A 25,360-nucleotide genomic window follows, 5' to 3' on the forward strand; every position below is an offset into this window, starting at 1 on the left:
CTGTGCTTTTTTTCAAAACCGGAATTTGCTTTGAGGTTAGCATAACAGGACCCAGTTACTAAAAAGGTTTTGGTGGATGAAAACAAACAGAGCAGGGAGCTGTCATGGAAAGTCTTGGAGACAAAGGACCCAAGTTCAAATCCTGGCTCTGACATTTACTCGAGGTGTTGCTGGGTGAGCCCCATTTCCTCCCAGAGCCTGATTTTCTTCCTTTGAAAAAAATGTCAGGGTCAGATTGGATGACCTCTAGGAGGCCCCCTTCCTGCTCTAAATCCTAAAGTCTATGAATGAAGTATCTCTGAATTACCCACCCTCCCCCACACACACACCTTCCTGAAGAGCCGCTACCTGGGGTGCAAAGAGGGGCTTTGGGCTCAGGTGCGGGGATGGCCTCTGTAGCGGAGGTCCGTCCAAGTCACAATCTGTGAACCTGAGATCCCCATGACAGATGGAGGTGACGGATGATAGAGCCACAGGCTGGAGCCAGCCCTTCTCTGTCACAGACCCCTTTGGCAGTCTGGTGAAGGCCGGGGCCAGGCTCAGCATAAACGCATCAAAACTAATGTAGGTGATGACAAAGGAAACCGATTCTAGGAAAACGTCATTATCTGTGTGTGGGTGTTCCAAAGTTCATGGACTCCTGGTTAAGAACTTCAAATCTAACTCAATCCCTTCACTTACAGATGAGGAAACTGAGGCCCAGGGAGGGAACTGCCCAATGTCACACAGGTAGCAAGTATAGAGATTTGATTTGAACTCAGCTCTTCTGATTTAAGAACCAATGCTCCTTCCATTGCTCCACACTGCCTCCCGATGGAGGACAGATTCAGAGCTATCTGACTGGAATGATTCTATTGACCAAAGAGATTATGTCTGTATATCTATCTGTCTGTCTGTCTATCTATCTATCATATATGTGTGTGTCTGGGAGATAGAGAGAATGGGAGAGAGATAGAGATAGAAGAAGAGGGAGAAGGAAGGATGAAGAAACAGAAAAATAAATAGAGCTAAAGAGGGATGGAGGAAAAGAGAAGGGGGGAGAAACAGATTTATAAAAACAAAAACAGAAAGCAAAAGAAGGAGAGAGAGGGAGAAAGACACACAGAGAGAAAAAGAGATATGGAAAGGGACAGGGAGAGAGAGAGAGAGAGAGAAGGAAGAAAGGGAAGGAAGAAAGAAGGAGAAAGAAGAGGGAGGGAGGGAAAGAGAGAGAGAGAGAGAGCATCCATTTATAAGTGCCATTCTTTTTTCCAGCACACAACCCAAAGTTAGAGAGACAGTGCAGAGGGCCCTGCATTGGCCCAAGCCCCCCCAGAGGGTGCCCCTGCAGAGGGGCCTTTCCTTTCTGAGCACCAGCAGAGAATTCACCCAGGTCAGGCACCACGAGGCCTCTTATCTGGGCATTTTCAACCATGTTGTCAAAATACGTCAGAATCCGTCCTCCAGCATCCCACATTTTGGGGTCTTTGTTTGCCAACATCAAAAACAGACCAACAAAAAGCCCACTTCTCTAGTGAAGTCACATTCAGCTCAGGCCCATTGCTTGGGGGTGGAGGGAGGGTTTGTGAGAAAGCGGTTTAATGAGTTTTCTATTCACAGTTTTAAAGCTGGAACAAATTAGAGGGATCTTGGGAAAGCAAGCTGGGCTTAGGAGCACTCTCTCTTTTCTCTCCCATGGATTCCCTCACCCCCAAATAGCAGACCTAACTTGGAGACGTGGCATGCCTGCGGAGCCCAGTGGCGTCCCTCCCTCACTTTTGAAAACGAATGAGAACTGGGAGGCAGAGAGGGCTGCAGACAAGACACCCCGAATCAGGGTTTGGCAGGATCAAGCCAACTGGCGCTTGAGCCAAAAGGCTTGCGTTGAGACTGGGGAGCCGCCGTTGGGCCCGCTTGGCGATTGCATGTGACATCGATGGCAGCCAGTGGGGAATCAGGAGAAAGATGAGCCAGATGAGGTGGCAGCTCCACAGGGACAAGAGGAGAGATCTCCCCCTCTTGTGGGAATGGCAAGAAATGAGAAAGCCAGGGGAAGAGATGCTAGGACAAAGAGATGTTCCAAACGAGAACACTTGAGGCTTAACTTCTAATTAGGATTCCTAAGGTGAGGGAAGCCAGGAAGAGAATTTTTTTTTAATTCCACCCAGAATCACAAACTTGGAGCTGGAAGGGAATTCCTGGGTCATTGAATCCAACCCCTTCATTTTACAAATGGGGAAACTGAGGTCTACAGAAGTTAAGGGACTCACCAGAGCTCCATACAGTTAATAGAGCTGGGCTTTGAAGGGGTCTTCTCAACTCCAAATGCAACATTTCTACTTTGCTAAGCTGCCTCAAACCAGATCAGATCTTGAGGGTTATTGGATAGAAAGAGGTAGTGGGGGGTTCTTTTAGAAAGAGGGCTTGATCTGGAATTGGGAGACCTGGAGTAAATCCTGTCTCTACAGTTTACTGGCTGTGGAACCCTGGGTGAGCCACTTAGATTCTTTGTGCCTCAGTTCCTCCATCTGTAAAATTAAGGGGGTGGGCAGTCAATGCCGCTAAGGTCCCTTCCAGCTTCTAATCTACAATCCTATAACCTTCTCGGGCTTTCATTTCCTCACGTGTAAAATGGGGCTCAAAACATTCACACAACCCACCTCCTAGGGCTGTTGTGAGGACGCCATTTTTAAGAATGTGAGTTGTTAGAAACAGCTGAGCATGAGTCAGCAACATCATGGGTTGTTTTTTTTTTTTTTATTGCAGTTGTGGGATGTACAAACGTGGCCTGAGAATCAAAACACTTGGGTTTCCTCCTAGATCCGGAACTGGCAGGGTCTCCAGAGTCCAGCCTCCTCATGACAAAGATGAGGAAACAGACATGGAGAAGTTTGTACCCAGACCTTGGGATCTTCAGGCTGGAGTAGAAGGGCCATTGGAGGTGGCTGGTCCAAACTCCACCATTGTATGTCTGAGAAAACCAAAGCTGAAGGAAATGAAATGACTTGGCTCAAGTCACCGAGGAAGGAGCTGAGGGGGAACCAGAGGCCAGGCCTCCCGCTGCTTTTCCTCCCGGCTCTGCCCCAGCCTCACCATGAGACTTTGTGGGCCAGTGACTCTGAGCCTCAGTAAAAGAGCGGGCTGGGTGATTTCCACAGCCCTCCTCAGTGCTACAAAAGATGCCTTGGATTTCATATAGAAGCAGGGAGGTCATAGGCAGGGACCAGGATGAAGTCCCATTAAACCAGGGATGCTTGGAGCCTGCAGGAGGCTAGGAGCTTTTCTCTAAATTCAGAGGGGCCAGGAGAACTTGTGCTGGAGAGGAGATTCCTCAGGAGAGGATGATTAAAGGATTGGAAAATGCAAACCCTGGGGGGACAAGCTCAGGGGCTGGGACCATTTAGTGCCTGAAGATGGAATGAATAATGACCATGGATCTGAAGGGCTGATAGCAAGAGCTCAGGTCTCAGACAGGCTGGGGAGGGGGCTTCGAATTGGTGCTTGAGAGAATTGGTTTGGGTAATTCAACAAACGGCTCTGGTTTTCTTTCTGGCAATAATTTAGAAATTCCCTGAGATAGCTCTTATGGGAGGGCCTCCAAAAGAAGGGTCACCCGTCCCATTCATCTTGATGGGTTCATCCGAGAACAGGTTACCTTGATGATTCCTAGATCTTCTCTACCCATCACTGAGAGCAACATGGCCCAATGGATAGAGTGATGCAGTGAAAGTCAGAAAGTCCTGGGTTAAAATATGACCTCTGAAGCTTACTAGCTGTATGAATCTGAGAACGTCTCTTAACCTTCCCAGGCTTCATTTCCCTCATCTGTTAAGTGGGGAGGTTGGGTTTGATGACCACTAAGGTCCTTTCCGGCTCTAAATCCACGATCCTATGGTCAGAGTGGCCCTAGTACCAACAGCATTTGAGAAACACTGTCTCTGCCCAGGCCATTGTCTACATTCTATTAGAAGCAGAATTAAAAATAATAATAATTACTAGTGTGTGAGCTTTTGGTCTGCAGTAAGAAAGAAGTGAATCTTTCCAATTAAACCATACGCCTAGAAGGCAGAGTCCATGTTGTTCAAAGTCTCTTGTATCCCTCAAGGTGCTAGATATGGAGCAGTGTCTGTTTGTTGAATAGACAAGGCTCCCAATGGTGGATACTGTGAAGCCGGAGGCTGGTGGAGTTGACTTCTTGAGGCTGGGTGGGGATAAGACTGGGATCTGTGCTTTCACTGATCCAGGGAACTCCCAGATGAGTAAACTCTTTCTAGCAAAGCGGATCTGCACCTTCTTGACTTAGAGCACGAGGTTTAATGACTTGGTCAGGGTCACACAGACAGTATGTGTCTCAAGTAGGACTCAGGTCTGCCTGGCTTTGAGTCCAGCTCTCTATCCGCTACACCACGCTTCCTGGCAGAGAATAAATCCTTCCCCCACCCTTCCTAGCCCCCCAAATGGGAGAAGATAAATCAGTTTGGACTTCGTGGCCTGGAATAGTTTAAATGAAGTACCGCCTCAAAGAAAAAGAGATGAAATGATGAGCAGAGAACCTCTGGGCTTTGGGCCAGTTCTGGCTCTTAACTGGACCTGTTCCACAGAACAAGTACCAGGAGGTGGTCTCCCTTATGCCTATAGCTGTCAAAGTGGAAAGAACTTTAGAGGGGTTTAGTGATGGCATTCTAAAATAAAATGAACACATTAACCCCAAGAAAGTAAACTTTTCCCCCCATTTAATTTGGTCATCCATATACCCTGGTTTCTGAAACAATAAACAAGATTCATTTTTTTCCCCTTTACTAAAAATGAGAAAAAGGGGAAATACGCTCATGGATGAACATTTTGCATAGGAATCCAATCACTTTTCATCAAGATATTTTTCTACAATGCCTAATCACTTCGTGGTTCATTTATAGGGACATCTATTTATGTCTATGGCGTTGAGTCCCAGATCTCCATATCCAGCCCCCTCTGAATGGAGTGAATGAAGAAGTGAATGAATGAATGGGTGGATGGATGCATGGACGTGTGAATGAATGAGTGAGCAAATAAGTGAATGAATAACCCAAAGTAACAGAAAACTTTGTACCTGCTCCGATGCTCATAGCTGCCCTTGCACCGGAACTTATGTGCCGGGAAGACGGTGAAGATGCCTTCTTCAGAGCTAAAGTACTGCCACTTAATCCCAGGGTTGGACTTCAAATTGTCTGCAAGAACTAGAGGAAATGGGAAAATGAGCTGCGGGCGCAAAACCCCTAGGTCCAAAGTGACTTGGGCACCTGTTTGGAAGACACTGCTTTCTGTGGGCAGACCCCCCCACAAGCTCTCTGGCTTGCACTTGAATTGCCTGGCCACACTCTTACAAAAATAACCCCAGAATGAGAATCAATCCATCAATCAGCAAATGTTTATGGAACCCCAGGTGGCATGTAAGTCACGCTGTCCCTGTCCTCAAAGAGGGTGCATTCTGTCTCCTGAGAAGGGTGAAGTTCCTGTACAGTAAATGCTCAGGGTTTGCAAAGTCATTGGACAGACTACAGTGTTTTTCCTTTAGGAGTGTCAGCCTTAAAAATCCAGTTTCTCTCTTGTCTGATGTCCCTCGAACATGCACTTCGCATACCTTTCTCGTCTGGTTCTTAGAACCAGTTTATGCTCTTATTATGCCTGTTTTATAGACGATGAAACTGAGACTGATAAAAGTGAAGTGACTTGCCCAGGGTCACACAGCTAGTAAATATCTGACACAGATTTGAACTCAGGTCTTCCTGACTCCAGGCTTTGTCTGCCTTTCAGACTAGTCTATGAAGTGGAATCTTGGATTTCAAGGAATTGATGAGCAAGATGCTGTGGCAGGCAGCATTGAGTAAGGTACCCAGCCTGGTAGCATGTCCATGTGCATGTGGTGCTGAAGAGATGACCTCAGCACAGACAACCCACAAGTGAGCGGGAAAGGAAGAGGTCACCTGAACAGTCCGGCGCTGGCAGAAATGCAGGGTAGCACCACTGGTCTATGATGCCTAAAGAGGTGGCGTTTCAATCACGTTTGAGTGGCTGACACAAGCCTTAAGGTCTAAGCAGACACACATGCTCCATACAAAACCAAACAGCTGCTGGACCCTGTGAAAATGTCGGGAGAGCAGCTGTGTGACCCTCACTCATACCACAGACCCTCAACATCCCAGACCTGGCTGGATTGGAAAGGACCCAGACCAGCCAGCCAGCCAGGCTAAGGGGACTCCTGGTCAACATAACAAACAAAAGCCCCGAGGCATTGACACTAAAAATAAATACCCTGGAGAGTTGAGTTTTGACACCTCATGAATACCTGAAAACTCTGGCCCCAGGCCTCCCTCCTGGAGGTGGGGGGGGGGCACACAGCCCATTAGGTCAGGGGCACCTTATTGTTTTCTGTGTCCTGGACCCCTTGGGTGGAATCTGGTGAAGCCTAGGAACCCGTTCTCAGAATCCTGATTTTAAACGCATAAAATAAAACACATGGGATGACAAAGGGAAACTGTTCTACTGAAACATAGTTATCAAAATATTTTTAAAAACAAGCTCATGGACTTCAGGTTAAGAACCCCTGTATTAGAGGGTTTTCTCTTTGGAAGGCAGCATGGTACAGAGGAAAAAGTCCCAGATCTGGAATCAGAGAACCCAAGTTCCAGTCCTGGGACTGACACATCCCACTTGTGTGACCTTGGGCAACTCTGAGGCACAGCTTCCTCCCCTGTAAAATGAGAGGGCTGGGCCTGACTGTCTCAGAGCCGCCTTCGAGTTCTAAATCTAAGATCCCATTAGATCTCAAATAATGAGAGTTGCCCATGTCTGACTGGAAAGAGGCTCCATGCTCCTGAGCGTAAGAGACGCTCAGGAAGATGGATAACTGGTCCTTTCATTCTCCAAAAGGGGAGAGAATCGACAGAGGGAGTGTGAGAGGCTGTAATGAGCACTAACCCCATAGGAGGAGCTGGATACTGAAGGAGGAGGACCACCTTCATTTTAGATTTCACGATAAGGGAGAGGGAGGCCAGACACAGCATATTGATTATTGGAAATTCTGAGAGGGAACTGCAAAGCTTTTGGTGTGGATGGTTTCACAGGCAGAGGAAACTCCTGGTTTGGACACTCCTTGTACCAATGCAGAGTGGCAACTCCTCTGTAGTGTATAGTCTTGAAAGTGACCTGAGAGGATTGAGAGACCCTGGCTCACCTAGCCAGGACTTAGCCCCGGGTCCTCCTGAGCCCACAGCTGGCCCCATCTGCTCTGGGGGAGGGGGAGGAGCATGGCTTTACTTAAAGCACGTGTGTTAGGGAGGCTATGACCAGGAGGAGTTCCAGAATAATCAGATCCAGACACTCATTCATTCTTCGCAGAGTGTGGGGTGCTCAGTAAGCGCAGAAATGCTTTTTAATTCATTCATTCATTCATTCTCTCAACAAATATTTTCTAAATGCCTGCTATCTATGAGTCATTGTGCTAGTGCTAAAAGTCAGCCCCGTACACTCCTGCCACCATCTAATATCATCCACAGACTAAGAGAAGGGGTTTGTAGAATCCCAAGGCCTAAACTCTGTGGAGGAAGTTGGCCCAAGAGGGTAGTTCGCTTTCAGGAGAGGCATTCTGATGGCTATGGCCACAACTAAAGCCTCCACATGACAAGGTCGCCTTAGGTTGCTGGAAGAGAGTTATACTTCTTAAACAGAACCAGGAGAACACACAGAAAATGACTCCAGCTGTATAAGCAGAAAAAACAACACTAACAACAGTAGAAAAACAAATGGGAAAATGTCATGACCAAGCCTGGTGAATAAAAGAAGAGAAAGAAGAAGCCGCAGCCCCTTCCCACCCCCTTCTTTGCAGAGGTGGGGAACTAAAAGTCTGGAACACTACATGGGATGTTAGATTTTTTTTCAGTGTGTGGTTAGTTTTGTTGAATTGGTTTTTCCTCTCTTTTACATTCTGTTTTACAAGATGGCTCTATGGGAAGGGGAGGGATAGGGATATACTGGGAAATATAGCAATGAATTTGTGTTGTTTTTTTTTAAAGAGGGGCATACTTACTGACGTTTTATTATTTACATTTATTATTCAAAAATTCATTGGAATGTTCATAGATGTCAAAAGTTACCTCTCCCTAGATGTCTTTAAGCAAAATCTAGAACTCAGCTTTTTGGAAAAGCTGCAGAGGGGATTCCTTGATCAGGAACTCTGGACAATGGCTTTCGATCACCTCATCTCTTCCTTGAAATCTAGAAAGATAGTTTAGATATAGATGGAGAAGGGCTTTGGAAGCCAAGATGAGAAGGTAATATTTTCTCCCGCCAGCCACAGGGAGTCCCTGAATCTTCTTCAGAGGCAGAGTTAAGTGATCTAACTTTGCTTTAGCTATATCAATATGGCAGCTTTGTGCATGGCAAAGAGTGGATTGGAGAAGAGAGACTGGAAGCATGGACGTCAATTAGAAGGCTATTCATTTTGTTGGCTCTTGTTAGAGATTACAAGGGCTTGAAGTAGGGGAGTGGGCATGTCAGTCAGTCAATAAGCATCTATTAAGTGCCTACTATGTGCCAGACATGTGCTAAGGACTGGGGATATAAAAAGAAGCAAAAGACAGCCCTCTACCCTCAAGGAGCTCACAATCTAATAGGGGAGACAAGCAAACAAATATGTACACACAAACTATATGCTGGATAAATAGGAAATAATTAACAGAAGGAAGGCATTAGAATTAGGATTTGGGAAAGACTTCCTGTGGAAAATGAGATTTTAGTTGGGACATGAAGGAAGCCAGGGAGGTCAGTAGACGGAGTAGAGAAGGAAGAGCATTTCAGGTGTGGGAGACAGCCATAGCAAATGCCCACAGCTGAGAGAGGGAGGGTCCTGTTCATGCAATGGCCAGGAGATCAGCATCACTGGATTGAAGAATGTGACTGGAAAGGTGGGAGGAGAGTAGGTGACGAAGGGCATTGATGCCAAACACGATTTTATATTTGATCGTGGAGGCAATAGGGAGTTACTGGAGTTCATTGAGTAGGGGTGACATGGTTGGTCCCGTGCTTTAGGAAAATCACTTTGGTGGCTGAATGGAGGATAGATTGGAGTTCGGGCAATCACAGAAGGGGGTGAGAAATGCCACAAAGAAGAAATCAACAGGCCTTGGCAACAGATTGGATATGGGAGCTAGTGAGAAATCCAGGATGACTCCTAGGTTGAGAGCCTAGGGGACTGGGAGGATGGGGTTTCCCTCAACAGGAATAGTGAAGGCAAGACGAGTGGAGGGTTTAGGGCAAAAGAGAACGCATTCAGCTTCAGACGTGTTGGTTTAAGATGTTGACTGGACAGCCAGATCATGATGTCTGAAAGGCATTTGGAGATGCAGCAGAGATGTTAGGGCAGGACAGGCAGATTTGAGAATCATCAGCATAGAGATAATCATTGAATTCGGGGCGCTGATGAGATCACCAAGTGAAGTAGTATAGGGAGAAGAGAAAAGGGCCCAGGACAGGACCCTGGGGGACACCCTGAAAGTAGAGGCATAATCTGGAAGAGCAAAGGAGACCGAGAAGGATGGGTCAGATAGGTAGGAGGAGAACCAGGAAACCTGGAGAGAAGGGGGTCATAGACAGCGTCCAAACCCGCAGAGAGGTCATGGAGAATGAGGGCTGAGAAGTTCACTGGATGTGGTACTCCTCAGCAGGTGAGTGGATGTGGGCAGTGTGCAGACAGCACGGGCAGGGTCTGCCCACTGACTAGATGTGAGGAGTGAGGAAGAGGAGAGAGTCAAGCCTGACTCTGAGGTGGGGAAGCTGGATGAATTGGAAGATGGTGAGCCCCTAGACAGAAACAGGGATGTTAGGGAGGGGGAGGGAGGGGTTTAGGAGGAAAGGTAATGAGTTCTGTTTTGGACACTAAGATGGCGCTGGCTTTCTAACTCTTCTCCACCCTCACTCCATCTGATTCCCATAGTACTTCATAAAGGATGTCCATGCAGTCAGACTATGAATACTTTCCTCTTCAATTTGAGTATTATTATCTAAGTGGGGGGGGGGCATCGAGGGGGAGCCATAGTGCACAGAGCGCTGGGCCTGGAGTCAGGAAGACTCATGTTCCTGTGTTCAAATTTGACCCTCGCCTCCGTCCCAAAAGTCTCACTTCTAATTCGGCCCGTTAGAATTTGGCCAACACCCCAGGCAGCTCAAAACCAGTGACATCCCCCAGCAGACTTTTTTCCCCCTGCCCCTGCAAAAGTCCAGCCCAGCTCCAACCGGCTCCTTTACAAACCACGTGGAGCTGGAACTGTGGGGACAATGCTCGCTTTCCTTGACCAAATTATCTACTAGGGGTATCCCCCCCTCCCAAAGCAAAGACCCCATAATGGACACCCTGTTCCCTCCTCCTGCCCAGAGGTTAAGCCACTCCGGTGCCAGGCCCAACAACACTTTGTAGAACACCCACAGATGACAGCTGCCCACCTGCCACAGATGAGAGACCGAAGTTGTCCTGAGTGCTCAGAAAAGCAGATGCATGAAAACAGGTGCCCTGCTCCTGCAGACCAGAATTTGCAGAACCGTTCATGATGCTCTGTACAACTCATCACCTTGGGTAGCACTGGGGTCACCCTTCCCCCTCTAGTGGGTCCCAAGTATCCCTGGCTGGGTCTGCGATGAGAAGTACTTTCTCCAGGGCAATGGAGCTCACAGGCTCAGAAAGGAGGGTGCTACTATTAGAATTGGAAAGGAGGGACCCCAGAGGTCGGAGGATCACTGAAAGGAAATCACTCACTCAAAGTCACAAGGCAGAGGTAGAATTTGAACCCAGGACCCCAAGGGCCAGATTCTGTACTCTTTTCACTGTACCCCTCCTGCATGAGGCTTTCCCAGACCCCTCCAGCTGCTAGTACTCACTTCCTCTTAAAATTCCTTTGTACATGTTTCATGTTTGCTTTTTCACATGAATTAATCAACCCTCCACCAGCATTTATTAAGTGAAGATGACAGGACATTTTAACCACAGAACTGAGTATTGGGGAAATAAAGTCAAAAGCAAATCCAGACCCTGGCCTCAAAGAGCTTATAGTCTAGCAGGAGAAGGCAACACACATAAATATGGGGCCCAGGATCATCAGTCTAGAGACGGAAGGGATTCGAGGGGCCATTTTACAGATGAGAAAACTGAGGCCCAGAGAGATGAAGTGACTTGTTTGAGGATGTACAAAGAACATTGAAAACACATTCAGAACCCAAGATTGGGCAAAGTAATGGGGCAGGGGGATCAGGAAAGGCCTCACATGGGAGACCTTGGAGCTGAGTCTTGGCTTTTCCGGGGCTTGCCTCCTGAAGCGTGACTGCTTTCCTGCTCATTCCTTCTCTGATATCAAAGCCAGCACTTACATCACCTTTCAGGTCTGCGAGTGATCTGCAAATATGGATTCACTTTATGCTTACAACACCCCTAGGAGGTAGGCGTTACTATCATCCCCATTTTGTAGAAGACAAAAATGAGGCAGACGGAGGGGTCTGTCATTTGTCCAGGGTGACACAGCTAGTAATTATCTGAGGCTGGATTTGAACTTGGGTCTTCCTGATTGCAGATACAGCGACCCAACCACTTCGCCACCCTGCTTCCTCTCCTGCTGCCGGCTAAGACACATAAAGGCAGAGGTGTGTGACATGCTCAACCAATCCCAATGCATTTCCTGGAGATGGCCATTGATTGTACCCAAAGGCTCAAAAACATCAACACTGAGTAAAAACTTGTCCTCATCGAGTTTGTGGCTGATGGATTTCATAGAGGTGTTTGGAGCTAATCTGACACTTAGTTTACACCTCTGATTAATTTAATTGAAGTCTGCACCTCCTGTGTTCATTAGGGTGGGGAGAAAGAAAGCATTCAGGTTCTTCAGGTAGCTCCCTTGGTGTTTAGGAAGGCAATTCAATTCAATTCATTCTGTAATATACAGAGAAAGCCAGCTTGGGATTCAGAGGACCTTTCAAGCTGTAGGCATAGGATCCAAAGAATTCCATAGTTACATATGAAGTGCCAGACTGGGTGGCGCAGTGGATAGATAAGGGGTCAAATCTGACCCCTGTCACATGCCAGCTACATGACATGACCTACACAAGTCATTCAGCCAATCAGTGGCCTAGACAATGCTCTAAGACCATTCATCGGAGACAAAGTGCCAACCTGCACACCTTCTGCTGAAGGACAGTTTACATTTTTGAAGGAAACACAGCAATACTCCTCCCTCAGCACTGGTGAGTTACCAGCTTGTGGCTGTTCACATCAGCTCACCAAGGATACATTCCTTTCCACAACTTTCTTAAATGTCTGAGATGTGCTTTTTGTTTATTTGTACCTGTACTTTTGTCTATGCCAGTAAATTTCTTGTTTGCAACATCATAGCTTTGCAAATCTGGGTTTTGGGGGGTTGTTATAAATAAAAGCAAGTATCTTGTGAAGATCCATGTGCAACAGGTGCCCAATCTGATTCCAAGGTCTGAGAAGCTGTGTAGCACCCAACAGGCACATACAACTCATTAATAACTAGTTGTGATAATTTAAGAATGAAATAAACCTATTTTTTCTTTCCATTTCTATGTTATTTTTTTTCCAACAGCTACTAACTTATTAGGGCATAAATACTTATCAAGTTGTTTGGACCTAATTAATTAATAAATGGAACTATTAGGTCTTTCTTTCGGCTCTGTGAAAAAGTACTGAGATACTAAGGGCACCATGAACTAAGAAAGTTTGGGGATCTTCGAGTGAGGTCAGTCCCCAAAGCCAGGCCTTAACTATCAACTATACTGAGACTAGCTTAAGGAAAGGGGTATATGCTCTGCTCCAGGCACACTCCTAGAAACAACAAGTCTTCAGAGCTGCCTAGAGTTTCTTCTCAAAAGTTAAACAAGAATCAGGACCCATGTTCTCTCAACAAGCCCACAGACAGTAAAACCAGCACTTTCCCTAGAAGTCTTGATTATTTGCCTGAATCAGTTAGTTTCATGTATGAAAATCTCATTAATTCAGATCTCAATGAGGTAACATTTTGGATAAGTCAGCCTGGGCTGAGATTGACCTTGAGACTAGTCATTCATTCACTCTCTCATTGATCCACTCATTTATTCACTCATTCATTCATTCATTCATCCACTCATTTACTCATCCACTCATTTATTCATTCATTCAACCAACATTTATTAAGAATGTCCTAGACATGTTCAGTATATTAAGGTATTTACTAGATTATCAAGAATATAGTTACTATTTAATAGAAAATATGCTCATTTAATACTTAGAAGTATCCATTTGCCTTTGCTTAGAAATGCCTGATATGCCACTTACACATCATCATTTACTAGAGGAGGCTGGGGAAAAGGATATTAGGAAGAAACACTCTGAGTCTTCATTCCTTTGTTCTCAGGTTATCGAGTTGGAGCTGGCAGGGACTCTAGAGGTCAGTCATATAGCCCATTTTACAGATGAGGAGACTGACCCCCAAGGAGGTCACACGATGAGGCTCAGAGACGGTAAATGAGGGTGCCTCAGGTTACAAAGGTGATCAGAATCAAAGGCACAATGAGAACCCAGGTACTGATTCTGGAGTCAACATTCTTTCCATGAGGACACTGCCTTCTTTGGGGAGAAACATGGACTGAAATTATTAGTAGAACAATTCCTCTCTTAATAAGAGGATACACCAACATACAACCTTTTGTAAAAACAAAACAAAACGAATTTGTTAGCAGGAGACAAAAAGTCAATGGGGATTCCTTTACTTTCTGCCTTTCTCCTCTCAAGGCCGATTGGACAATAGTCCTTAGAAATCTTGGGTCAGATGAGAGATGTTCCTGTCCAACAGTATGAAGGTTGGGTCATAGGCTTATCAATGTGGAGCCTGAAGGGGCCTCAGAGGACATCAAGTCCAATCCCCTCATTTTACAAATGAGGAAACTGAGGCCCATGGACTCTGACCTGCCCAGTGTCATAGCTCAAATCCAAACCCAATTAATCTGGCTCCCAAACCAGCACTGATTCCATTGAGCCACACTGCCATCCAAATCTATGCCTCTGGTTGGTATCTCCCCAACTCCTGGGTGGGAGGGTGGCACTGCCTTTACCCAGCCAAGGAACTGACTCACCCTGAGAAATTACTGCTGTTCCTGCCTCCTCTTACTCTTCAGATGCTACCACCAACAAAATAGGGAGCCTGGAATTTAACTCAACCTCTTTCATGTGTAGGCTGACCTCACAGGAAAAGTAACTTGGTTTCTAGAACATTTATTTATAGAGGTTTCAGTATCCTAGAAAGCAATAAAACTGGACTTGAAATAATCTGAAACTCTGTCTTAGAAGTCATTCTGATTGGCTTTCTTCCAAATTGGTCTGAGTCACTGAGCTCTTACTGTATTGATTGGCAAAGATGGATTGAATTCGGGACATTTCTTGGCCAGCAAACTCCTGTACTGCTCTAAAACCCTGCCTTGATGCCTCACTGTGGCATGGTAAGGCTACATCAAAGCAGTAACAGCTCTGGTAGGTCCCTAAAGTAAGCTAAAAAGACTTCAAGTCTAGGCCCAGCGATGGCCTGTCCATCCATCCACAAGTCATTCCCAAAATCAGTACAGCTTCATGAAGAATAAGTGAAGACGTTTCCTGTTTTCACTCAGATACGCCAACAGCTCCATGATTTCACTGATTCTGCTGATACAGATTTCATCCATCCTAGGTAACTGTCAACCACACCTTCCTACAAGTTCGCCACAGGGAGTTGGCCCACCATGCTGGATGCCTTGCACGCTTCTTCTATACTTCTCAAGGGAGCTCCGGCTGTCCACCCGGTATTGCTCACCCCAACACACGACCAGCTCATTTTCTCTTTCTAGTATTGAATTAACTCCTTAGTGCCTCCCTTTGCTTCTATTCTTCCAGGTTCCTCACTGATGGTGGTTGCCAGCCCACTCACAACCTCCAAGCACTTTGCCCTGTCAGGGCAAATTCTTTAATCTCATATCTCATTGTCATACAAAACACATGGGCAGCTCTGGATATGGTTCACTTGGATGTTAGCGTTCGGTAAAGTCTCTCATGCTATTCTTCTGGGAAAAAGTAGAGATTTGGGCCAACTGAAAATCCATTTAGATTGATTCCAAATTGTGTGATGGCCAGGTTCCATGGTTCAATCTCCATTTGGTAAGGGTTCTCCAGGGAAGTGCCCCAGGGATCTGTGCTTGGCCCTGTATTGATAACCTTTTGATCAATAACTAGAATAAAGGTCTAAATGGAATGCCTATCCAATTTGCCAATGACATAAGCCTGGGAGAAACAACTGTCACACTGGATGACAAAGTCAGAATCTAAAATGATCTTGACCAGCCATGGCAATGGATGAAATCTAATTAGAGAAGATGTCAAGAATAAATGTTAAATTTTACACTTGAGTTCAAAAAGGCGCCAAGATGGGGGTGATAGGGTTAGGTAAGCCATTGTTTTGAAAAAGAGCTGGGGGTTTTAATGGACTGCAAGCTTCATAAGTGTGTCCTATAGTAGCCAAGAAAATAGATGCAATTGTGGGTTGCACAGCATCTGGGAGTGAGACTGTACCCCCACACTCTGCCTCCATCAGACCACGTCTGGGGACTAGGATCCATACCACAAGGATTCAGATAATCTGGAGAGCAATCAAAGTCAGGCAACTGGGACTGCGAAGGGCCTTGAGAGCCTGCCCTATGAGGAACAGATGAAGGAAATGGGCAAGCTTTGCCTGGACGAGAGAATGCTCAGGAGAATCATTCAATTTCAAGTATATGAAGGGCAATCCCATGGAAGAGGGATTAGATCTGTCTACTCAGAGGGTTACAAAGTGACAAAGAGGCGGGTTGAGGTTTCATGTCAGAAAGGTTCCGGGATAAAGACCTTAATGAGGGCAGGGCTGGGCTGGAGCCAGCTCAAACCAGCTCCGGCTGCACAATGTTCAGTGTGAGTGTTTGCACCTGGGAAAGGAGCGGACTCCAGATCAGGGCTCACCACTGTTCTGCTGATCGTCCAGGATTAAGAAAGCGATGGGGAAAATGCAATCACGCAGATTAAACTTGAAAGTGTTCCAAGAGTACGTTCCGTCTCACTCATGAGAGCTGATTGTTAAACGGTTACTAGCACGCCGGGTGGATAGAGAAAAGTCTCTACCAATACGGGTTGGAATGTTCTCTGCAACTGAGAGTATTAGAGAGCTGCTCAGGCACCGAAGGCCATGAGGGCAGAGACTGGAACCCAGGTCTTCCGACTCCTGGGCCAGTTCTCTATCCAGTATAGTACCTTTCCTCTCTGGGTCAGGAAAGAGAAAAGCAGTAACAACAACACCCTTGCTCATATTAGAAGTAAAACAGGCTGCCTTGGGAGGTAGTGAGCTCTCCATCATTGGAGCGCTTTAAGAGGAGCTAAGATAACCACCTGCCAAACACGTGAGAGGAATTTTTGGGGGGAGGTATGCGTTGGGATAGGTGGCCCCTGAGGTCCCTTCTAACTGAAATTCTACAGTTTTTTGGGAGTCTGAACTCTGAAGGCTAGACCAGCTGTGGTCACCACGATGGCAGCAGGGGGATGAGCTTTCGGCCACAGCGGCTCTCAAGAATCATCTACTCAGTCATCCAGGGGTCATAACGTGCATTAGCAAGAGGGACGAAGTTCCAAATCCTTGACCTACAGAAGTTAGGTATTTCTCTGCTAAAGACATCCTGTGGCACGAGGCTACATTTTGGCTTCCCTACATCATTTCTGCTTTTCTACACTTACAAAAGTCCAATAGTTGGCTTCACACCTTCAAACTCAACAAGGGAACAAGTTACACTGGGCTGTCCTAATGAAAAGAACCACTTACATGCAGTGGATCTGATTTAAAAAAAAATAGTATATGTCCCATTTCCAACTTTAAGCACATACTAAAGGCAAAAGGGTCAATGAAAGGGCCCAAATGAAAAACTCCAGGGCAAGAAGGGAAAGATGTAAGCGCATTTTGAAGCTACATCAATGTGTAGCCCAGATGGTTAACATAAGGTTACTTACCTGAACTCTGCTTGTACCAGGTGGGAAAGTCCCTTCCAGCTATAAATATATGATCTTATGAATTACAGACCCAAAATATAAAAAAGAAGAGAAAATGAGGATCACCCAGAGGGCAAGGACAAGGTGAATGATGGGCATGAACAGGCTGCAATGAATAAAAACAGGAAATTGTGATAGAGAATCAGAGGAAGAATGTCATTAAAAAAAAGACATGCGTGAAAAAGACAGGCTGGTTTTATTTTGAAAGGGAAGGGATAACTGATTGTTACTCTGTGTGCTTCTAAGGATGTATTCTGCATGTACTTGGTTATTTATATGTAGGCTTCCCCATTAGGTTGTAAACTCCTTGAGGGCAGGGCTAACTTATTCATTCATTCATTTATTCACCCATTTATCTATCCATTTATCCAACCATCACCTATCTATCTGTCTGTCTGTCTGTCTATCTGTCTACCTACCTATCTATCCATCTGTCCATCCATCCGTCTATCTGTCTATCCAATCACCCATCCACCTGTCCATCCATCTATCTATCTATCTATCTATCTATCTATCTATCTATCTATCTATCTATCTATCTATCTATCTACCTATCCTTCCATCTGCCTATTTATCCATCTGTCCATCCAAACATCTTTGTGTCTATCCATCCAACCATCCATCCATCTATCTTTCTATCTGTCTGTCCACCTGTCTATCTGTCTATCTATCTATCTATCTATCTATCTATCTATCTATCTATCCATCCATCTATCTGCCTATTTATCCATCTGTCCGTCCATCCATCTTAGTGTCTATCCATCCAACCATCCATCCATCTATCTTTCTATCTATCTGTCCGTCCGTCTATCTATCTATCTATCTATCTATCTATCTATCTATCTATCTATCTATCTACCTATCTATCCATCTGTCCATCCATCCATCTGTCTATCCAACCATCCATCCACCTGTCTATCCATCCATCCATCCATCTATCCATCTATCTATCTATCTATCCATCTGTCCGTCCATCCATCCATCCATCCATCCATCCATCCATCCATCCATCCATCCATCTATCTATCTATCTATCTCCTTATTCCATCTTTCTTTGACTTCTCAGATATCAACCCAGGGACGGCTCCGAGTGTGGAGGTGATAGAAAGATGACCTTGATGGATCAGTGATCTTGGCTGTCCCTCCATCTCTCCACTCTGGCCATGCTCAGAGCTTTCCTTCTATCTGTAGCTGTGTCCTTTCTCATCTCCATCTTCTTGCTTCCTGGCCTCCTACAAGTCTCAGCTTAAATTCTACCTTCTGCAAGAAGCCTTTCCCAATGCCACTTCATGCTGGCGCCTTCCCTCTGAAGATCATCCCAAATATAGCTTGTATATAGCTTGACTTCACAGAGTTATTTGCATGCCATATGTCCCTTTTAGACTATAAGCTCTGTGAGGGCAGGACCTGTTTTTTGTCTTTCTTTGTATTCCCAATACTTAGCACAGTGCCTGCCACGTGGTAGGCACTTAATAAATGCTTACTGATTTGACTTAACTTGGAGTCAGAAAGACTTGAGTTCAAATGACATTTAATAGTTGTGTAACCCTTGGCAAGTCACTTAACTTTTCCAAACCTCAGTTTTTTTAAATGTAAAATGGGGATAATAATAGTATTTACCTTATAGTGTTGTTGTGAGGACCAAATGAGAAAACGTATGTAAACCACTTCGTAAACCACACACACACACACACACACACACGTGTGTGTGTGTGTGTGTGTGTGTGTGTGTGTGTGTGTGCAGTTCAGTCATTTTTCAGTCATATCCAACTCTCTGTGACCCTATTTGGGGTTTTCTTGGCAAAGATACTGGAGAGGTTTGCCATTTCCTTCTCCAGCCCATTTTACAGATGAGGAAACTGAGGCAAACAAGGTGAAGTGACTTGCCCAGGGTCATACAGCCAGGAAGTGTCTGAGGCCAGATTTGAACTCAGAAAGATGAGTCTTCCGGCCTTTATGCACAGTACTCTATCCACTGTGCCACCTAGCTGCCCACATATAAATGTTAGCCATTATTATAATAAGCAAGGAATAAATGCTTGTTGATATAACTTGTTGACATAACTCATTGCCGTCAATAAAACACAACACGGAAAATGCAGATAAAATCTTAATACCTTTCAATGCATGCATAGAGTGAAAACAGAGCCTGGCAATGAAACCAACATCAGATATCAAAAATGACAAGTCAAAGACCTTGGTTATGACTGTGGTTGTCAAGTACCCAATCAGAGTCGGCCAATGATGGAGCACACAGCAGTTTTAAGAAGAGAGAGAGGCTTGCTGCTCTGACATTCAGGTCAACCGCCTAAGCCAAAGAAAGATAAAGGGGGAAAAAATCAAAACACTCCCTGGGATAAGTCCAAAGAAATCACTGACCAGAATTTAAGTCCCGGCCTGGGTTGAAGGCCCGGCTATTCACAGTGGTCGAGAGTCGGTCACAGCTGATGGTCCTGGACACGTTGGTGTTGAAGTTCCCATCAAACCTGGCAGAAAAGAAAGAATCATCAATATCCATTTGTGGATGGTTCAGCCTACTCCACAAAGTGCATGAGGGGGGCCAGATGATAGGCAAGGGATTTGAGGTCCAGGTATAAAGTTTTAAAAAACAAGATTCTACAAATATTCACCATACATTGACTCTGAAACTTGAATATTTTCAGTGGCAGGAAGCTCACTACCATACACTGTCACCCATTCGATTTTAAGGGTTGGAAAGTGAGTGTTTTTGTTAAGACAAGATCTGACTCCCTGAAACTTCTCCCTGGTTTAATTTCTACACAGACATTTTTACCTGCCCACAAGACAACAACTCTCATATCCTCCCTGTGTTTCCCCATTTCCATGCCAAACATGACTAAGTCTCAACCCCAGAGCTTCCAACTCTTCTTCAGGCAAAAACAGCTCAGTAGTTCGGTGGACAGAGATCTGGACTCAAAGTCAGGAAGACCTGGGCTCGAATCCATCTCCAGATGCTTAATGGTCATTTGTTTCTGGGCAAGTCACTCAACCCTTGTCTGCCTCAGTATTCTCATCTGTAAAATGGGGATAAATAATAGCACATACATCCCAGGGTTGTTGTGGGGATCAAATGAGATAATAATTGTAAAGTGCTTAGCATAGTGGCCGACACATAGTAGGTGCTATATAAATATTAGCCATCATTCGTTATTATCATTATTTCAAATTTCAACTAAACTTATTCCACTCTTCTCTACCAAGAGAAGGAAGGTAGAATCATTGATTTAGAGACAGAAAGGGCCCTGGAGACCATCTAATCTGATCCCCTCATTTTACAGATGAGGAAACTGAGGCAGAGAAAGTTGTAAGTGGCAGAATCAGGATCTGAATCAAGGCTTCTGACTCCAAATCCAGCATTCCTCTCCTCCCCCCCACCCCGCAGCACCAACTTTTGTAAAATGTAGGTTTTGACAGCAGAGGGGGGATTTGGAAATCATTCACTCCAGTCCCAGCCCTCTGGCTTCTTGTGTTTTAATAATTCAGAAATAACACCCCCCTCCCCCCCCACCTCGTATTCCTAGTCTCCCTCGGAATCTTTTTAATGACATGCTCATCTTACAAGATTTTTAATTATGTGAAATTGCTCCACCTGGGCTGGACCATAGGAAAGGGCTAAGCCTACCCAGGTGATACAGTCATTCTAGCGTAAGGACGCGCACTGTCTAGAAATATTTGTGTCTGTGCTGATTAGGTTGGAGACTGAGATGCAAGGACTGCCCATTGGGTGAGGAGGAGACGTTAACAAGAGACTGGAGGAATCAGATGCAAGGGCGTGTCTCACTTTGACAAGTCCTCTGGGAAAGGCCATGGGGAAGCCGGGTACCACCAAGGTACAGTGGGAAGAGCTCCAGGTTTGGAGGCTGAGACCTGAGTGCGAATTCTGGCTCCCCTAAGGTGTGATCACGCTAAGGTGTGATTTGGGGGAAGTCATTTCTTCCACCCCTAGACTTAGGACCCTCCCTGGAATTCAGTTTCCTCATCCTTCAAACGAGGGGGGTTCAATCAAATCTGGATTGTCTAGACAGGTCCTCTGCAGCTCTAAACCCTAGAGTTATTTTGATTCTTTATCCAAGTATTCTGCAAGTCTTCTATTTGCTAATATCTGTTTCTTTCTTCTGGGCTCAGGGGTCACAAAGAGTAGGAAGTCTGAAGCAGGTTCCCAGTAAAAGGCAGATGGTGCAGTGGGAAAAGTGTTGGGTGTGGAGTCCAAGGACCTCAGCAGAAGCTGAACCTATGTAGGCCTCAGTTTACTCATCTGTAGAATGAGGTGGTTGGGCTAGATGCCATAGAGGGCCTTTCCAGCTCTAACCTGCCATGGGGTCTAGGTTACAGGCACTGAACTGGGATTCATGGGGCCTGGATTTGAATTCCATCTTTACTTCTCAGAATCTGTATGACCTTAGGAAAGTCATTTATCTTCCCTGGGCCTCAGTTTCTTTGTCAATAAAATGAGAGAATTAGATGAGGAGACCTCCACAGCCCCTCCCATCTCTAGATCTGTAATCCTGTAAGGGACCAAGGCATTTTGGATTTGCCTCAAGTTTGCACAATTCAAAGAACAAAACCAAAAAAAAAAACCTCACGATTCCCCACTAACCTTAGAAAAATATGGTTCCAATTTAAAATACTTCATAAAATAGACATTAGTTACTCTATTATATTCCCCAAGAGAATTTTAGGTGGACTAGAATTTTAGGAGGACTGATTTTAAGTGGACACTTTAATCTAATTTACCCCCCAAAAAGTTATTTGTACCACAATCCTTTATAGCTCATTTGAAAGTTTACAAAAAACTATCTTCCTAAAGGCAGCTGGATGGTGCAGTGCACACGTCGCTGAGCCTGGAGTCAGGAAGACTCTTCTTCCTGAGTTCAAATCTAGCCTCAGACACTTCCTAGCTGTGTGACCCTGGGCAAGTCACTTAATGCTGTTTGCCTCAGTTTCCTTGTCTGTAAAATGAGCTGGAGAAGGAAATGGCAAACCACTTCAGTGTCTCTGCCAAGAAAACCCCAAAAGAGGTCACGAAGAGTGAGACGCGACTGAACAACAACAATCTTCATAATAACTTGTTCTTTCTACACATAACAGTGGGATCATAGTTCCAGACAGGGCAGGGAGAGACCTTAGAGGTCTGGTTCAAACCCTCCATTCTACAGAGAAGGACTTGCCCAAGGTCACAAAGTTAGTAAGGTCAGAGGAGAGAACCTGAACCATCCTTGTCTTCTGCCTCCAGGCTAAGTAATCTTTCTACTGTGCTGTGTTGACCCCCATTTTACAGGAAAGGAAACCGAGGCACAGAGAAATTAAATGCCTTGCCCCAGGGCACACAACTAAAGTGCTAGAGTTGGGATTTAAACCCACCTTCTCTGGACTCTGCGTCTACCCCAGCACAGCTGCTGTCCACACAGAAGGTCAAAAGCAACTCAAAGCCCATATTTTCACCTTAAAGGAAATTCTTTTGGCTTTTTTGTCTTTAAAGTGAGTTGAGGATGACCACAGGCATAAAATCATCCCAAATCTCCCCCAATCTTCCCCCCACTGAAACCACACATTTGGTGATGATGGTTTTCGGTACCTACTTCCCCAAGATCAAAACATTGGCTAAAATTTAATTTCAAGAGACGCAATTCCCTCTTCCTCCCTTCCCCTTTAAGAAAAAGGCTTCCTTCTGGATTTACTTTCATGAACAACTGATCGAAAGCGCATCCCGAGGGAGCAAACAGACCCACTTTGATCTCTTCCCCGTGGAGAAATTCACTCCCTGCCTCGCTTGCAAGATGCACATTTGATTGACGCTTGCTCTGATGTACGGCCAGCTTTGAACTTCAGACATTTAATTCCCATCAGGCCTCAGTCATTCCTATTCTCCTTCAACAGGAATTACAAGCAGGAGATCAGCAAATGTAGGAGATAAAATAAATTTGCAGAAGCTTTGAATCTTACATCAAAACCGCGTTCAAGGAGCTCCAAGTGGTTTTTACTTGGGCCGTTCACTATGTAAATCAACTTTTCTGTGGAGTTCTCTGTTTAGAAAGGAAATAATAAGAGAAACACTGTACATATAAAGGATGGACACATGCATCTTGGAGGGGTGGCCAGCCTGGGACTCTGTCTTTCCCTTTGTTTGAATGTCCCATGCAGGGCTACTTGGTGGACAAAATCTCAGAAACCAAGAGTATTCCTCCAGACTTCCAGGGTCACAGCTTTAGAGACAGAAGGAACTTTGGATGCCACGGAGTACAAGGGCCTCAATGCAGAGATGAGGATGCCGAGGTCAGAGAAATTAAAGTGACTTATGTTTACAGAGCTAGTAAGTGTCTGAGGAAGGATTGGAACCTAAATCTAGAACCTGACTTCTCTCTGCTATGCCAATACAGCTGTGCAGATTATCACACGGCCTCCCCCCTCCCCACTCCCCAAAGGACGTGTATTGGCTCGCCCCTCCCCTGGAGAAGGATTCTAGCATTGCTTTGAAGAGCTATTTGGGGGGTTCGCTGAAAAACAGAATCCCAATAAATCACTCAGAAAAAGAAAGCTTCCAGGGGCTGGGAGCTACAGGCAGGCTTCAATCTGCTGGTGCTCAGCACAGGGCCCACCACGTGGTAATGACTTAATAAATGTATGCTGATTGATTGATGGTTTGCTGGAGAGTGAGCTGAGTACAAGGGAAGGGCCAGTTACAATGACTTATTGGGTTAATTTTAGCACAGCTACATGGGGCAGTAGTTAGGAAGACCTGAGGCCAAATCTGCCCTCAGGTGTATGGCCCTGGGAAAGTCACTTCACCTTCCTTTGTCTCAGTTTTCTCATCTGTAAAATGGGGATAAAAACAGCACCTCCCTCCCAAGGTTGTTATGAGGATTACATGAGATAATAACTGTAGAGTGGTTAGCACAGGGCCTGGCACATAGTAGGTGCTATATAAATGTATGCTATTGTTTTTATTATTATTGTTACCAAACTGGCTAGGAGAAATCAGAGAAGGCTTTCTGGAGGAGGTGTCTTTAGGCTTGGCTTTGAGAGATGGATAGGATTTTCAGTAGGTGGAAATAAGAGAAGGGAGCATACCAGAAAGAGAGAATGGGGTGAGGAAAGGGCATGATCTATGATTTCATTGGCATCAGGACTCTCAGATGAGGACAGTCCCTCTCTTGATGCAGACACCCTCTCTGCCACCGACATCTGGCTGCAGTGTTTCCTGGGGCACTGAGAGGTTGAATGACATGCCCAGGGTCAGGCAGCCTGAAGGTGTCAGAAACAGAACTTTAATCTGAGTCTTCCTGGCTTGAAAGCCGGTTCTCTAACCACTGGACAATGCTGCCTTCCAGAATGAAACAGATCAGAAGTCACAGCAAAGTGCCTTGCCCAGGGAAGTTTCTACAGGTTATTGGAAGGAGGGGGCGGGGGACTCAAGTCTCCAGGGTGTTAGAGGAACCTTCATTCAGCAAAGACTTCTGCAGCCTCACCTGAGCTCGGGGTTTGGGCTCCATCTCATCATACCCGGAGGTGAATCCCATCTACAGTGGCCCCAGCAGGCACCTTAAGGCAGCTCTCAGCGATGGTGACCCAGCGCCCTCCTTCTCTGGCCCAGCCTCTGTTGGGGCATGGAATTGTTTTGTACTTACTTGTCTGTCTTTCCCTCCCCCACAGAATGCAAGCTCAGGAGGGCAGGGACTTGCTTTTTTCCTTTGTATTTTTGGTGCCTGGCACAGAGTAGGCATGGAACAAAGGGTGGGTGAAGTGAACTGAACTGAAGGTAGAAGGAAAGGAGCAGTCGTTGCCCAACTAGGGCTTTGAGCCTCCCAAAAGAGACAGGATTCATTCCCACGAGACAGAGCCCTACTAAGCACTTCAGGGCAGCAATGAGACACAGCAGAGCCTGCCTCTCCTGCTGCTCACTCTGCTGCTTGGGGGTTTGGGGGAAGTCACTTAACATCCCTGGGCCTCCGTTTCCTCACCTGTAAAAGGAGAGGGTGGCTCTAAAAGGTCTCAGAAGTCCTTTTGAGATCTATGAACCTATGATCCAGCACTTGCCACAGTGCCTAGCACACAGTAGGCACTTAAATGCTTATTGACTTGACTATTACCTAGGAGTCAGAAGGGTAGATAAATAGATAGATGGAAATGGATGGCTAGATAGATATGGAGATAGACAGACAGAGACAGACAGACAGACAGATAGATGGATGGATGGAAAGAGATGAATAGATAGGGATAGATGGATGGATAGAAAATGATAGCTAGATGGATAGT

The 25,360-nt window shown here is 45.6% G+C and overlaps 1 protein-coding gene across 1 annotated transcript in view; it reads right to left on the bottom strand.

Moving 5' to 3' along the window:
- CACHD1 (cache domain containing 1) overlaps positions 1-25,360 on the bottom strand; it is a 248,537-nt gene that overhangs the window by 74,197 nt on the left and 148,980 nt on the right. Inside the window, exons 6-7 of the mRNA XM_027873998.1 lie at positions 19,466-19,572; positions 5,069-5,195 (exon numbers count right to left, since the gene is read on the bottom strand). Coding sequence (XP_027729799.1) covers positions 5,069-5,195; positions 19,466-19,572 — 234 coding nt within the window. The remainder of the gene's footprint in view (positions 1-5,068; positions 5,196-19,465; positions 19,573-25,360) is intronic.

Source organism: Vombatus ursinus, unplaced genomic scaffold (genome assembly GCF_900497805.2).
Source record: "Vombatus ursinus unplaced genomic scaffold, bare-nosed wombat genome assembly UNPS02014804.1, whole genome shotgun sequence".
NCBI classification, from domain to species: domain Eukaryota; kingdom Metazoa; phylum Chordata; class Mammalia; order Diprotodontia; family Vombatidae; genus Vombatus; species Vombatus ursinus.